At 45.7% G+C, this 16320-nt stretch overlaps 1 protein-coding gene across 12 annotated transcripts in view; it reads right to left on the reverse strand.

The window, feature by feature from the left end:
* PKP4 (plakophilin 4) overlaps window positions 1-16320 on the reverse strand; it is a 1672883-nt gene that overhangs the window by 1384249 nt on the left and 272314 nt on the right. For all 12 annotated transcript variants that reach the window (XM_069616385.1, XM_069616390.1, XM_069616392.1 and 9 more), the window contains one exon: window positions 12291-12361. Coding sequence is in view for 8 of the 12 variants with exons in the window: in XM_069616390.1 (XP_069472491.1) it covers window positions 12291-12334 (44 nt within the window). In the remaining 4 variants the exon portion in view is untranslated. The remainder of the gene's footprint in view (window positions 1-12290; window positions 12362-16320) is intronic.

The raw sequence follows: 16320 nt of genomic DNA on the forward strand, positions 1-16320 counted from the left end.
AGATTGAGATGAACAGACGGTTCATTAGCCATTACAAAATAGACTTCCTATAGGGTTAGGAGAAATTACCCAAGTAGAAAAGTCCTACCACCAAATGTCTGACCCCCATTTATTCACATATAATTGGGGGGGGTGGTAAAGTTAATTAAGAAAATGTATAGGTGTAAGGTGTTGGGGGATATATTTATATATATGAAAAAATGAGGGGGAAAACTGACTTTTGGTGGTCTGACTTTTCAACTCGATAATTTCACTCCGATCCTTCCTATAGAGGACATCTGCCTTTCCTGGTACCACGTTTAAAGCACAATCCTATTTAGGAGGGATAGCAGCATCATGGAACAAACAGTTGCTAAAGAGCACAAATGAAGGTCTTTTATACGATATGTATGCCTTAACCACCCCCATGGGCCCTGTGTTCAATACTTGGTATCTTTCACAGGCTTCTAATCTTGAAATACAGCAGGGCAGTAAAGATTTGTTACAGTATGCTGATAGATTCAATCAATTGGCAACTACTTCAAAGCTTGAGAAAAGCTTTATTTTTTAAATACAGGACTGCAATGCAACTATACCCTTCGCTTTCCTGACCCTCTCAATCTGGTCCTGCCGGTTGATTAGAGAATCACTGAAAGACATGGCGAATGGAAGACCAGACTTTAGGCATCGCTCTATTGGTCCTACAGATAGATCTAACGTAGCACTGAAATTGAAATTCCTCTCTTGAACCCATGCGAACTGGGGGAAATCTGTGCTCCCCTAAATGTGGACGAAAGGGCATGTTGTAGGTAGTCTGGCTTAGGTCCATACTCCAGTAAAGCCTGGCATTACATTCCAGAAGGTTTAAGGAATCCTCCAAAGCCGGCATGTTTCCAGTTGCTAGCCATTGCCCTACAACCTACAGTTCCTCACAGCAATACATTGGTTTGTCCAATGTGGCCCCGAACGTCCAGTGTTGAAATATCGGCCTTATTGTGCTCAAGGGATACAAGCAATTACTTAAACATACAACACGCTCAATCCCTCTTGCTACCAGCCAAACAGAAACCAGAGCCTGAATCCATACAACCCATCAACGGCACTAATCGGTATGTTGTCCAGTACCAGAAAACCCCATGGATATTCAGATTTCACGTCTTAACGGACAGACCACTGCATTTGACCCAATTGATGCCTTTTTATTTGTGGATATTTTACAAACACCCTGGCAAATGCAACAATCCTGTATTGACTGGGTGCAGTGAAACATTCAGTTTGAGAAGGGACCTGCTCATACACAAATCCAGAAAGATCACCTACACAAAAATAAAAAACGGAATCTTAGTTCTATGGCCTCTTTGTTGGTAACAGATTGCTACGATTCTTCTACAATTGTCTATGTGCTAGGCAGCTAATCGGGATGTCTAAGTCTGAAGCTTCTGTTCTTCCGCCGAGGGATTAGGAATGCCAGATTGACCTTACACAACAAGTCAAAATTTTGTGTGGGCTGATTTATGCCTTAACTGAAATGGAGAAGATATCTGCAACAGTACTTGGATTCGTGTTTGCAGAATGGATACATACGACATTCCATGTCTCCTGCAGCCCCACCACTTGTTTTTGTTTCCAAGAAAGGAATGGAGGAGTTATAATCCCTGTGTGGACTACCTCAACTTTAATATCATGGTGAAGAACAGGTATCCGTTACAGTTGCAATTGATGTTATTTGAGCAAACGCAAGCAACTTGCATTTATACAAAATTGGATTTTCAGGGGGTGTACAATTTTGTGCATATTCATGCAGTATGACGAGTGGAAACCAGTAATTGGGACGAGAAGTCCTTAGACACCATGTCATGCTGTATGGTTTATACAATGCACCCGCCACCTTTCAGCATTTTGTGAATTGACTTATGGGAGGCTCTATCCTTTTATCATATAGATCAATGATATTTTTATTTTCTCAGCTACACTTCCTGAAAACTAAAGACAGGTAAACTTGGTGCTTCAGGGAAGAGGTTTCCACTGCTCCTCCATTGCCTTCTTGGGATTCATAATCACCTCCCAGGGGATCTATAGGGATCCCAGCAAAATTTAAGCTGCCCTAGATTGGCAAAATAGGGATTTATTTTTCCTAATTTCTACTCTTGATTTATCAAGGGTTTTTCCAGAACATTGCAAAACCATTAACCAAGTTGACCAAAACTATGGTTCTGTACTCCTGGAATAAATAAGCTCAGGTGGTGTTAATATTTTTGCTGCTACCATTGCTCTGGTTTTACAAGCTGCAAACCCTCAACTCCCTTATGTGTTTGCTACATATACCTCCACAGTGGCAGTTAGTGTCACTTTATCCCAGGCTTGTCCTGCTTCACAGCTGATGCACCCCATTTCTCTTGTACGTTTTCCACAGCAGTGGTACATTGCACTGTAACGAAAAGGAATTCATGGCTATATGAGCCGATTCTGCAGAGTGGAGATATTTGCTAGGAGCAAGACATCTCATCGTAGTTAATTTCGATCCAAAGAATCTACAAAGTTTAAATTCTAGGCTAACCAAATGGCATCACTTGTTTGCAGCCTATGAATTTGTGGTGACACAGACAAGGCAGCACACAGTACATTCTCATAACTCTGAAGGGTTGTATGAAAATACTTAGAAGCCCCTCTTTGTTAAACCATCGGGACAGGTGGTGCGATGTTAATATTGATGCTTCTACTATAACAAGACCTCCTCCCCATATCACATAGTTCCCAAGCCCCATTTGTTTGTAACATCATACACTACAACTAACTCCCAAGATTCATGTCCCCATACCCAGCCTCTACTCCGCAATAAGGGACTTTGAACCCCCATGCTACCAGCCCTACCAATAAACACCAGTACTTAACATGCTCCAACCTATCCAGGCCCAATCCTCTAGCAATGGACTGAACCACAGCATTAACAGTCTCAACATGTTTAATGTGCAGGAGACAAGATCCTCATACGACTGTTCTACAGGTCACACTGGGCTTTAAACTCAGCCCCTCCACCTTTGCATCATTTTAGGTGGCACTGCTCACCTCGCCCTACCATACGGTTGCTCTACCTGTAAACCTCATGACTGATCAACAGGTCACTCTAGACATTAACTCAGCACCACCACTATTGCAAATTTCTTTTGGAGACCTTGCTCACCCCTCCATATCAAACGGACGCTCCACTTTTAAATTGCCCAGTCCACTGTGACAAAATAAATGTCTTATTGCCTGAATGCCACAAGCATTTCTGGTGTGGCAGACAGACATAATTACGCCACAGCCTTCCTCAAGGATTTGCCGTGGGGCCTGATCATAACAGCCTACCAGGAACATGATTAGCTTCAACCAATAGGAGGAGGCGCTCATTGGCCAATCACTAGCGACCTGTTATTTAACCTGTCTGATCATGCTACTCCAGTGTAGCTGAATCGGACGCAGACAATTACAGTGAAATTCCAGGTAAGGAGCCCCTTAGGGTGCCACCCCAACCTGCGCATTCACACGGACCATGAGCAACCCATGCCTCACGGTCCATCACTCTGGGTTTTACTCCGTTCCATTTGGAACATCAGACACCCCTCACCCCATGCACAAAAATGGACCCCTCTCTTCTCCGTGAGAATATGGGTGGGGTCCCTGGGCACCTAAGCCCATATTCCTCACACCTTGGCAATTCCGTGCTACACAGCCTGCATCACGTTCTCTCCACGTTCTATACGGAACTTAACACAGTCCGCCTCACTTCTTCACTCCAGGCTCACTTTGGAACTATCAACCAACGGGCCACGGGCATTCGAGCCCTCGTTAAACACACCGACAGAGAACAAGTGGCCCTTCATTTCAAACCGAGCCACACGGCTAACTGGCACAAACGCTCCCTCACCCACACCTTAACCTAGCATTCACTCATCTTCACACCCTCCCGCAGCTTACCTGGACCCCAGCCACATGCTATCCAGCAGACCAGCACCAGCCTTCTCATCCCCTTCTCCAAGAGCACGCCACCTCACCAAGTCCGCCACCACCAAGGCACAGCAACCATTACCTTCTGCCTTTTCGTTTTTGCTTTAATTCAGGTAATCACCTTCATGACTACCAGGAGCCAGGTTTGTAAAACCTGCTCACCACTAAACAACCCAGGATTCACTGGGCCTTTGAGATATTTATCAACACCCGAATAAAATATTAAGGCCACACCCACCAGGTGAGCTCATCCCCAATCTATAACTAACTCGACTCCTCAGTGACAATCCACCAATTCAAGGACTAATACTAATACTTTTCCATCAACTCTTCTCTCCTTAGGTTTCCTACTTTTCATTTGATTACTTTGTAATATCCTATGCAACTGTATCTATGTTTGCCTATAATTGAATGACGAAATGATATACATCTAAAATCTGACACCATGACACTTCACTTAATATGGTCTAAACACCTCTCTACATGCACCGTGCACTACGCACTACTCCAAATGTAAGATTATGTCTGAAATTACAGACCCTTTTAAACTGGGTAGCCTTGGAAAAGACCTGAATGGTCGAAACACGTGTCGGCACCACCTGCTTTTACAAACAATTCTTTCAAATAAAACCAAGAACAAACAATGAATTTTGTGGACCCTACCTATCCCCTCACCTGAGTAAGGACCAAGGGGAAATACATCCTACATATATGAAATCCAGCACATGCGCCAAATGAGTAGAAACCAAAACCAAGTTTCCACTATAGCTTAGCTGGTGTCAAAAACCCGTCACTTGTCAAGAAGGATGGAGGTCGACCTACATCCTGAAAGAAGTTTGGAGATGGTGTTTATTTGTGAACCTCATCTGAGCAAGATTGATCTACAGCACTGAGCGTCCCACACCAGAAGCAGTGAAAGAGGGATGGAGGACAGACAGGGGATGCAGCATGAGAATTCCCTATAGAGAATGTTTTCTCCCCAGTCAAAGCTATGTTGTAAGAGTGGCAAGTGTGTCTGAAGCCTCATTTTGGGTTATGACAAAGACAGGAGGTTATCAGGGACATGTACATGTCAAATAATTTTCCCATTCAGACAAACGGAAAACGGTCATCATTTGCATTTATGGACAGTTGGGTAACAAGTGCTAGAAATGGTCTATATCTGACCCCTACAATAGGCATGGTTTTAGGATTTGAGTTGCCTTGTTGATATCGAGGCAAGGCAAAGAGCATGCCGAATGTTACATTTATGGGACTTATGATAGGATAAGACTTTGAAACATGGCAGTATTTAGTTGGAGCTAAAGTTAATCTGGCAGTCGACCATTTAACGAGGGACGATCAAGTATGCCACATCTGTGGCTAGATCTGCGTCCCATTGAGGAATTTCAGCGAGCAGAACAGAAACTATGTCTAGCATGGACACAATAGAGAGTTGAGCTTTGTGGTGAACTAGGAGTCAAATGCACTGAGGACCTTTCAAATGGCTATTAAATACAATAAGAAAAGGCCCATCACAAAGGGGATTGTCCCTGCCTAAATTAACTGCGGGTGCTAGAATCATCCAAAACCAAAATATGGCAGCCATCTGAAACCGCATTTTATTTAGCCCTACCACTATAGAAAAAGAACCTAAATACCAGAGGACTGTGCTTTTGGTTAAGATTTCACTTGGCAGAACTCAGGCTTTTTCTCAAGGTAGTATTTGTAGTTCCAATGAAACAAAAAGGTTTAATTTAAAAATCAAGAAAGTTCCTTAATCCTGCTTGCGCACAAGAGATTCTGTAACTCATGGTATACATTTAAATTCTTAACATTGTTAACACGTAGGGATCCTAATTATATATTTTCTTCAATTCTCATTTCCTGTGGTTTCTCCTGCAATAAATTGAATCCTTCAGATTTTGTTCTATTAATTACTTTCTCAGTGTCTGTTAGGGCCCTCAAGGCCTTTGTGATTCTTTATACTTAACACTCGTGGCCCTCGCCAATGTTTACACTTTGGGTTTCTCAGGCTCCCGTAACCCACATTCACAGTTACTTCACTTGTTTCCAGTTGCCTCACCCTTGCCTGGACCACCCTACTAACTTCCGCAGTGGGCTGGTTCCCAGAATTTGGCGTTTCATTGGGGCATCTTACCTTAGCTTCACTCTCCGGTCTATCAGCGTCTTTCTCAACCTGCCCACCTTTGCAGCCTCCACGCACACTAGCGGAGGACTCGTGCCTCACGATGTGGTCAGTATGTGCTTGTGGGCTCAAGTCCACCATGAGAACCTGTGGTCATGCCACTAAGCGGGATGCATTCTTGATCCCTTTCTGAAGCAGTTGCTCCACTGCTCTCCTTTTCAGCTTACCAGCATTAGTTGCTGCTCCTGATTCTCTTGTGCATCTGCTGGCTCTGTGGCCCACCAGTGCTCTGCCCCTCCAGGACGTTTCTTTGTCAGAGGAACTTCTCTGCGCAAGGTTCTCTGGTTAGGTTCATCTCCAAGTTTGCCACTGACTCTTAAAGGGGTGTTTCATTTCTTTGTTGGTTATATGATATCTAGCATTGCCTAAAGCCAAGGAGACTATTACGGGTTGTCAAAGGCGATACAGCAGTAAGTGCAAGCATATTATTTCCCATATAAGCGGATTGTGCTCCTCTCATTGGGCATTCCTTATGGGAATGGGAGTTCTTGTCCCCAAGAGAGGAGATGCTCTGTGAGGTCCCACTTACCCAGACCCCTAGGGAGGGTCTTGCTTAGTGGGCTTATCTCCCTAACATCAACGTGGGTGCTCCCCTGGGGAGAAGGGATTAATACACTAGATTTTTCACAGCTTCTAGATGGATGATCAAAGCCCATGTGTATAATCGGTGTAGGTTTTGTAATTTAAGCAAGTTTTGACAAATCCTTCACATGAAGCAGTAAAATTAGTTTAGAAAAAGAAATGTATATCGGAACTTCTAGCAAAGAACACCAGAAAAATCCAGGCACACAACAAAACATGTAGCAAAACAACTACATTCACCCTCGGACCATACAGCGTCACAGGGTTCTTTTGGACATAGTTGCAAAAAGATTAGATTCCAGAAGATTCACAAATACAAGATATCACAATAGTGAAGTTTCGAATATGCGGATACACTGGCTTTCTCCGATTAACAATGCAAGATACATTGTAAAAGGGTATTCAGACCTAAATGATATTATTGCAAGACAAATGTCCATTTTGAAACAAAAAAATCATTAAAAGGAACAATTCACCAGACTCAAAGCCTTTTCTCATAGCTCTACAGACCCTATTTGGCCCACAGTCACTAAGAGGATTTGTTCCCTTACACCACGTATCACCATGGAACAGTATTCTTTTATTATGGATTAGACAGTGCTGCCTTTCATTCCACCACTACCCATTTCTGTTCAAGCTTCGAGAAACTGAGTGAAGACAATAAATGTCTGATTGAATTAAAGCATCAAGCTGCCATTTCATTTTACCCCCTTGCATGGTCTGTTATTTATGTATTGGCCTACTAGAGGTTTACCTTGCCAACAAGATTCTCATTAATAAAGGCCTACCCCTAATTCTTTAAAAGGTAATACTGTAAAAAGTAAACAAGCTGATTTTAATAGTTGGCAAAATGCAGGCATCTCAGTGATTATCAATTGATAGTACCATTTACCGTTTTGTGAAGTGGAGCCTTTTTGCAGTTAATCTGTGGGGGGTCCCCAAGCCACCATGCCTTTCCCCCTTGCTTTTTAACACCTTCATGGCACCTTCTCTTGGATCTTATATCCTTTTTTTTCACTTTATCCTTTCAGTATTATGCAGACAACCACAATGCTGTTAGTCATGAGGGTATCCTGTCAGTTCCTAAACTAATCCCATGCACTCTGGCATGCCCAGGCCAGGATGTCTGAAAACAATCTGTCTCAAGACTGAAATCATCTATCTGGGCTCCCCTATACTACCTTCTGTAGCTTTTCGTTGGCCTACCTCTTTGGCTGTCTGCCAAGAGACAGGATTTTATTCTTGATGCGCTCTCCTTTGCCACCCTAATTCTTCAACCCTAAGAAGTCCAATTTCCTATTCCACCTCAAGCATGTTCGGTCTTTCCTCCAGTTCCAGCGTAAAGTGGAGGACATCAGAGCTCTGATCCTCTGGAGGATGAACTACTGCAATAACCTATACTTGGGACTCCAATCCCCCCCCGCCCTCCACTCATCCTCTCCTCCCCCAAGCACCCATCTCCACTTTTCTTTAGGTATCCAAAATAAGACAGAAAAGCTAATTCTTAGACATAAACCCATCACTCCTGCTTTGCAGTGACTCACCTAGCTCCCTGTAGCATCCCAAATCACTTTCAAATCTGTATATATAACTCATTGGGCCAACTAGGAGTATAAACTGTTGCAAGTACTGCTCATCTGGATCCTCAAGATCACCCTCTTCCAGGTCTATTGTGGTACTTTGTTACATGGCAAGAACGCATGGTGGCATATAAGTGCAGCTGCAGCCTTGCTCTATAACTCATGCCTCCTCCTAAAAAAGAAGTCACTGCCATTTCATGAAAACTCACTTTTTTTTAGGAGTTCTTTAACCCCTAGGATGGGGATCCCAGAAGCCGGCTTGCCGACCCCCTTTTCAACTTGCAACTCTTGGGTCCTTCTCATCATACGTGGCCTCTACGTGTGTTCTTTGGATTGGCCTCACCTTGCCGTCGGGGTCCTTTCACTGCACTTCTGTTATTGCACTGCTTACTGTTTTGCTCAAGTGCCATTACTGCACTGGTTGTCTCCTGGTGGGTGATGCACTTCTCCCTACCCCAACCTTATTACAAGAACATGAAGATCTTCTCTTAACCCCCCTACTGACTGTTCAAACAGTGCCTTATAAATAAACCACACATTTAAAAAGGTGGTGGATGGGGTAGATGGTTGGGGTAGATTGGGGTGGGTGGGGTAGATGGTCATTTTACTAACATGTTTATCAGAAACTACTGAGAATTCGCCAAAAGGAGATGGCAATTGCCATCACTTGTTAAGAGAAAAGCAGTGAAAGGGGCCGCTCTGGGTCCCCATAGTACAATTCTAACAGCAGCAACGAAATGAGTGGCAGCATAGAGATGGAACAACTATCAAGTGGGTGGTGATGTTCTGGAGATACTACTAGCTGGGTTGCATTTTCACTAGCGTCCGACTATTCAATACCTACATGGCAGTCCCATGCATCTTTCATTTATTCCCTGCTCTACAACGCTTTATGTTTGTCACATGTCCCCGTTCCAAGAGACTGGACACTCGCCTGCTGTCGCTGATTAACAGTTCTGACTTCTTGGGTGCAAGCTGTGAGGAAGAGTCTGGCCTGTTCAAGCTGGCATTCAACCTGGCGGAGCTCGGAAAGGGATTGCAGGGAAGAAACTGGTAAACATGCAGGTCCACTGGTACACAGTACTGGCGGTGCGGTCAGAATGGACAGGCGGGCGACAGAGGAGCTGCCCACAGGATGCGAGCAATGCCAGCTGAGAACACAAATGAGAGCTGGTACACCCCCCGGGCGTTCACCCGAAGTCACACGCCCCAGGGATGATCTCCGTACATGTAGACACGAGGACCTTTGACAAAAACCTATGCAGTGGCCAAGAGCAAAAACACAAAGGGGTCTACTTTTCTTCATTTTTTTATTGTGGTCATATGGCTTGTAACACAAGCCTTTCACAATATACATACATAAGTCAACATTAAAACAAAATCTACAAAATACACAATGAAACTGTTACAAGCATTTCATGTGAACAAAAAAAAGGGAAGTGTGGATTATAAAATAAAGCAAGTTCCGCTGGCATTAAACCATTTCAAGCTAAGACAAAGGCAGAGGATTAAGATGGTTCTTGGTCTTCAGCCATATGCAATATGCTGCAGCATTAATTACTAATGACTCGGGCCCATAGATTGCAGACCAGAAAGGGTCAGTAACAGGACTCAAGAAGTGTTCATATGCTCCGCTATACTTTATAGCGAGGGACGAACAAGCCATCAGAACGTGTCTAGCAGTTTCAACACTACCCCCTGCAAAGGCAACATAGTCTAGCCTCCTTTGCAACTCCACTCCAGGCACCACTGTACTCCAATAAAGGGAGAATGTTCCAACGCAGACCCGTTATTAAATTATGAAATCCATCTCTGATCCTATTTATAAGTAGCCATGTGGTAACGAGGTAAAATAGCCCTGGCTTGCATACTGCATATATCTTTTCTGCAAGTCTATAGATTGTGAACGGTTCCACCCAAGTGTTTTATCTTTCAACATAAACAAAAAGAAAAACGCTATCCAAAGGCAGCGCCATACCTAGGTCCTTAAGATGTGTATTCATGGTAGAAGTTACTTATAAGCAGTATAAGAAGGCTTTAGCTTGGCATGCTCGACTGCAAGTCCCAGCAATGATGCGTTAGGAGCCGGCAGCCATAGGAGTTTTAATAATAATTTGCACCTTGCCATTTTTCATGAGGAGGAGAGAGGGCAGCCCCAATTCCAACCTCCGTGCCTCCACAGGGGTGGCACCAGGCGATCCCAATAGGGAACGCAATCTTACCCTCAGCCTCATCAAGCTGAGCTCATGTCTTGCAGGCAAAGGGTTCCATTGACCTGGGCAGCATATACCTATAAATGTGGACACTTTAACCAGGCTCGGACAGTGAGGCACGACATCTTCCTGTAGAAACAGTGGGCCTAGGAAAAGCCTGGTGGAGCATCCCGCAGATTCAGGCAGCCCTGCACCTTACAACTTAAACAGGGATCCTGCTCAGGGGTCAGCAGCAAACCTACGGGGAGGGAGTTGTGGGCAGAAAAACCAATCAGAACCGAGAGGAGGAGGGTTCTAGACCCTTGCTACAAATCAGAAGGAGACCAACCATATAGAGTGCTGCCCAATACCCAAGTTATCGCATTGCATTCACTATTCCAGAAGCCATAGGAGGACAGTCTAGAGACCTACACCTTGGCCTTACAGGCCGGCCACAATACATTTAAGAGCCACATCTGAATCTAAATGAAGCCCCTGCCTAAATCAGGACACTAAAACCCAATAACACTGACGCATAAAAGCCGGTGCCCTGGTCTACTGTACTGCAAAATCTCAGCTTTAGATGGTTGGTGGCCGAGCCACAGATTGCCAACTCGCCATTTACACAGAATAGAGCAAAGGAGATTGGCTGGGCTAAGCTTTGCAACAAATAATATACCAGACAAAGTAGTGTGTTTAAACTAGAAAACGGTTTATAGTGCATGCTGCCTAAAGCTAGGAGAGATCAGGGTGTGCCCTACAGCAAAAAGGGAGGGGGTGCACTACAGCAGTGAAGGCATTTTGTTCAACTTCCTGCCCCAGTTTCACAATACCTGGCCACATGGGAGTGAAATGCAACTGGATGGCAACCCCTGATAATGGAGAGTACATAGAACTTGATTCCAGCTTCAGGATTCACACCTACCTCACTCTCTCCACCCACAAATCTTTCCCACCCTTACCTTTCAGAACCATGTGCCAAAGGGCCCCCCAAAGTGGCCAAAGTTCTGCTAGATACTAGGACCACATTGCAATGGCTGGGCTTTTTAGAGAAATGGCTGGCATGCGGTAGCAATATTTCACATCCCAGAGAACATTATTGCAGTACCTGGGCACAATGGCATCTGCTTGTAAATGGTGAATGCCTTGTAAACGCCTATACAATGCATGCCCAAAAGCTGAATCGATTGGCTTTGGTCATGTTAGTTTTTCTGGAAACGTACATTAATGTGAATGTATGTTAATTCCATCAGCCCTCTGCATGGCTCCCAAGTGTCCCGTTTTCATTCATGTGCAACTAAATTTCAAATTTAAACCCATATGTTCCTAGCTTAGGGTTTGCCAACATGTATGCGGAGCCGCACATGGGACAGAATATCACCCCCACTCCCTCGATTCCCCCAGCCAGTGACATCTGCTTTGTCCCTCTAGGAAGGCCACCCCCACAATCTGAATACCACTGCTTTAGATTTACTACTGCTACCTCATACAGAACTCCATTCTGTTTTGCAGGGCAAGCAATTCAAATGCCTCATAAGTAGATTCAACTAATCACACAGCCATTGTACTAGACATCCAAAAATCACATCAGATGCAGCGACGCACATTACAAACCCTACATGACTCACAAGGAGCCCTTCTACAAAATATATCAAGACATTCCATGGGAAATAAACTATGCATGTGCCATACGAAATGAACCATTGTTGCAGTAATGTGTTTCCAGCCACTAAAGGAGATTTATAGTTTTGAATACAGTTCCATCACATCAACTTTACTTACCTCCTTAACGATGCAGAGAACAAGCTTGCCTGGCATGCCATCATAGTATGTACTTGCGTTGCTCGAGTTACCTTAAACAACAAAAGAGCTATGTTAGTATTACTAGCAAGCAAATAAAAAAAAAGCAGTCTTCTCAAGTCGACCATACATGCGGGGAGCGGGGGGAGGGGCAGGGGGGGGTCATACCACTTTTGCGTTTTTATTTGGAGGAAATGGAATGGTCAGCGTTTTGTATATGGACAACGTGTTTTACATGAGTTGCAAAACTAGGAGCTGAAGTAACTCCCGAGGGTGCTTCTTGCCATCTTCTCTGTGAAGAGCAGACTGGCTGGGCTGCCTCTTGCAGTAGACTGGTACTTTAAGGCAGTTAGTAGTCAGGATATTGCATTTCATTATTTTCCCAGGAACAAAGGCTCCATTAAGTTCAGAGGCATAACATGGGAAGCATTCCATGTGCGCTTGCATGATCTATGAAGCTCACAAGAGTATGCAGTCCTTACAACAAGTTAAAGAAATCTAGATAGACCAAAGCGTGAGTTGTAAGAAACGAACAGGCAAGTTTGGCGTACCTGGAAACACAGACTTATTACTTGCCAAAATCTGGGCAGATATGGACAAACTTCATGACGTGGCTGGGCACACGTTAAGGTTGATAGCAAAATTCCCGCCAGAAACATGCAGCGGTGAAGAGACCTGCAATGGGGCTTGCTGGTTTATTTATTCTTGGGTATTCATAATGTGCCTATACACAGTGTTTCAAGGCGCAACAAGACAAGAGGGGGGAAAGAGGAAAAAACAGTCAGCAGTTTTGCAAAAATATTGACCGCTTTTGCCTTCAAAACTGTTTTTGCCTTCAAAAACCTTTTTTGTAACCCTAAAACAAAATATTCACATTTTTGTGTTTTACAAAATTTGCTTTTGGTCTATTCTTACCTACAAACAGAATTAATCATTTTGAGTTTACAGTAGTTGGTTTAGCAGGGGACGGGAGGATTCAAAGCTTGAACCTTCTCTTTGTGTTTTAAGAGAGTGGGGGGAAACCGGGACAAAACAATCCTACTAGGCCTTGTGATATACGGAACGTGCAAGTGCAGTAAGAGAAGTGCAGAGGGAAGGGGGAGGGGCGGGGGAGGAGTGCTAGTCAGGGCAAAAGGGCCCATGAGGAAAAGTGAGTGCCAGGGGAGGCCAGGTGGACAGAGCCAGGTGAAGCAGAGAGTGCATGGGAAGGAAGGTTCACGAGCTAAGTGCGAGGTAAGGGGCTGAAAGGGCTACACGGGTGCAGGCCCAGCCAGGCAAATTAGGGGGGAGGGCCTGGAAGGGCAAGTGCAGGTAGAAGAGTGGAGAGGGGTCAGGGGAGACCAAGTGCAGGGGTAGACTGGAATGAGGTGGGGCCTGGTGCCCTAAAGAACTCTGAAGGAACCAGGCAGCCAGTCAAGAAGCAGACGGGGACATTGGCAGGGGAGCGGAAGAGGGAAGGAAGGTCTTGAAAAACTTCCAGAACTACAGGAGATCCGACTCAAGTCTGAGAGGGGCAGGGAGGCTATTTCAGAGGGAGGCACCTGCGCAGAAGAGATCTACCCCTCACTCTCAGGTGCCTACTACCACAATTGAGCCCAGGCTGCTGCAGCCTGGCTGCAGGTGAGCGAGGTATGGGTGCAGCTGGCGGCGTTCACAGCAAGTACACTGACCCACCCTGGGGCGGGTTTCGGAATTGAGGTCCCCCAGCCTGAGAGTGGAGAGGCTGGTGGCTCTGTGTGGAGTCCTTTGCTGCATGTCCACGTGAAGGGCACAGTCTGCAGGAACCAGCAGGCCCTTGGTGTGGACAGGCTTGGGTCCCAGAGGGCGCCTGAGGAAGGCATGGAAGGGATTCAGTCTCAAATGAACGCAGGGTTCGACTCGGTTAACAAACTGGATAACCTGGTGGTCGAAATGGACCGCATGCAGCAGAGGATTGAGACGGAGAGGGGCAGAATTTTGGGAGCAGTGTATAAGGGCCTTGCAGGGTGTCTGAGGCGGCGGGCAGGACCGTTCGCACTTTGGTCATTATATGAACTGCCTTTTAGGTCTTGTTGCAGAGACCTAGAGGCATGGCCCCGCCGTAACATTCGGGTCGTGGGGATCCCAGAGTCGGTCTCACAAAAGAACAAGGTCTTCATGGAAAGCTTCATCAAGAAGTATGTTGACCAGCCGCTTTCCTTGCAGTTTCTGGTCGAGCAGGAGTCTCCGGTGGCACCTAAACCTGGCCAAAGGCCCCACCCAGTGATTGCTCGATTCCTAAACTATCGGGACAGACTATACTTCAAAGGGCCTGCAAGCTACAGGTCCTGCAGTACCAGGGGTCCAGTGTCTTTCTACCCGATTTCACCCCCGCAGTTCAGAAAGCTAGAGAATGGTTTGTGGCTGTGAAGCGTCAACTCCGCGACAGAGGGCTCCAGTAAGCAATGCTATACTGGTCTAGACTGCAGGTGATTTATGCAGATAGGACTCACTTCTTTGTAGACCCAGCAGCCGTGTCTCCATTTCTAGACTCGATGCCCAAGTGTTCACGCTGCTGGAGAGCTGCCTGGGCCACATTGCGGTTTTGGCCTGGTTGGGTTGGGCTCTGCTCTCCTGTTGGGTGGCTATATTGCATTGCCTTCCTGGTTGTTAACCTTTTCATTGCTGGATGGTTTTGATCCTACGTAATGTGTGTTCTTAGGGTGGGCGACATGATGCGTACCAGCATTTAACAATTAGCTTAAGTTTAGAATGGCAGTTGTGATGAGCCTGGGTGCGGCCTTCCCTCCTGCGGGTTGGTGGGATTGAACGGTACACTTGCCGACCCTGGGTGGTTACCTACCTTTCATGATTGGGGTTGCGAGGAATAGTAGGTTCTTTCTGGTGGGTGTTTGATGGGATTGCTGGGGATTTTCTGAGGGAAGATAGGTATTCGTATCAGGGACACTGGCCTGCAACCTGTTCACTTTTGTGAATGTGTATGGTCTGAAAAGGGACGACCCTGGGTTTCCAGACTACCTTTCGGCTAAATGCTTTCCATATTCGCACACTCCTCTCATAGTTGGAAGAGATTTCAATATGCTCCTTCACGCGGAATGGGATCGGTCCACGCCGGGGGGCGAAGTCGATGTCCTTGGCGGCCAGATCAATACTGGGAGGCTGGAGGATTTTGGGTTAATGGATCTCGGGAGACTTTCATCCGGACGGCAGGGATTTCTCCTTATATTCCTCCATTCATGACATGCATTCCCAAATAGACTAGATTGGGGAGGCCGAGCATTGTTCATAGCACCAAGAGCTGCGTTCTGCTCCCAAGACCACTCTTTGATACTGTGGCAGTTCCAGATCGAAAATCTAATGGTTAATAGACCCCATTGGCCGTTTAAGGTCCAAGCACTACTGGACATAGTATACCGTAGTGAAGTGCTAGAAATTATAACATCCTTTGCCTGTAACGCTGGATCAGTTGCGTCAGTCGGACTATCTGGGAGATGTTCAAAGTCTACTTGAGGGGGCCTTGTATCTCCATGGAGTGGGCTGGCAGAACTGGAAGTTGCGCTGACAAGGGACGAACAGCAACCCTCCGAGGGGTAACCTGGCAGCGATCAGATCATCCCTGGACCAATTTAGAGTCGAGGACAGGGATGTGCGGTTCCTTGCAGCCCTTGTACAGGGAAGAGGGTAGGCTGGGTAGATACTTGGCTAGGTTGCTGAGAGGAGAAAGAGTCCAAACTGATATTCCAGTGATCAGGTGGACTGATGGCACATTGGTCTTGGAACCCGAGCACATACTTGAATTTTGGTCATTCTATAGCAATCTATGTGGCTGTAGGTAGCGTAGAGCGGGATAGCTTGAAGCTCTTCAATCGAGGAGGCATCGTTGGTAGAACTCGATGCGCAGGCTAAGGACATTTTGGGAGCCCCCATTACTGTCCCCGATATTCTGAAGGCGATTAAAGATCTCCCAACTGCCAAAGCCCCAGTGACAGATGGGATTACTCTTTAAGGCGTATGGCCCCAAAGTCACTGGTTC

This window comes from Ambystoma mexicanum, chromosome 9, assembly GCF_040938575.1.
Source record: "Ambystoma mexicanum isolate Mex_15411 chromosome 9, UKY_AmexF1_1, whole genome shotgun sequence".
Taxonomy (NCBI): Eukaryota; Metazoa; Chordata; class Amphibia; order Caudata; family Ambystomatidae; genus Ambystoma; species Ambystoma mexicanum.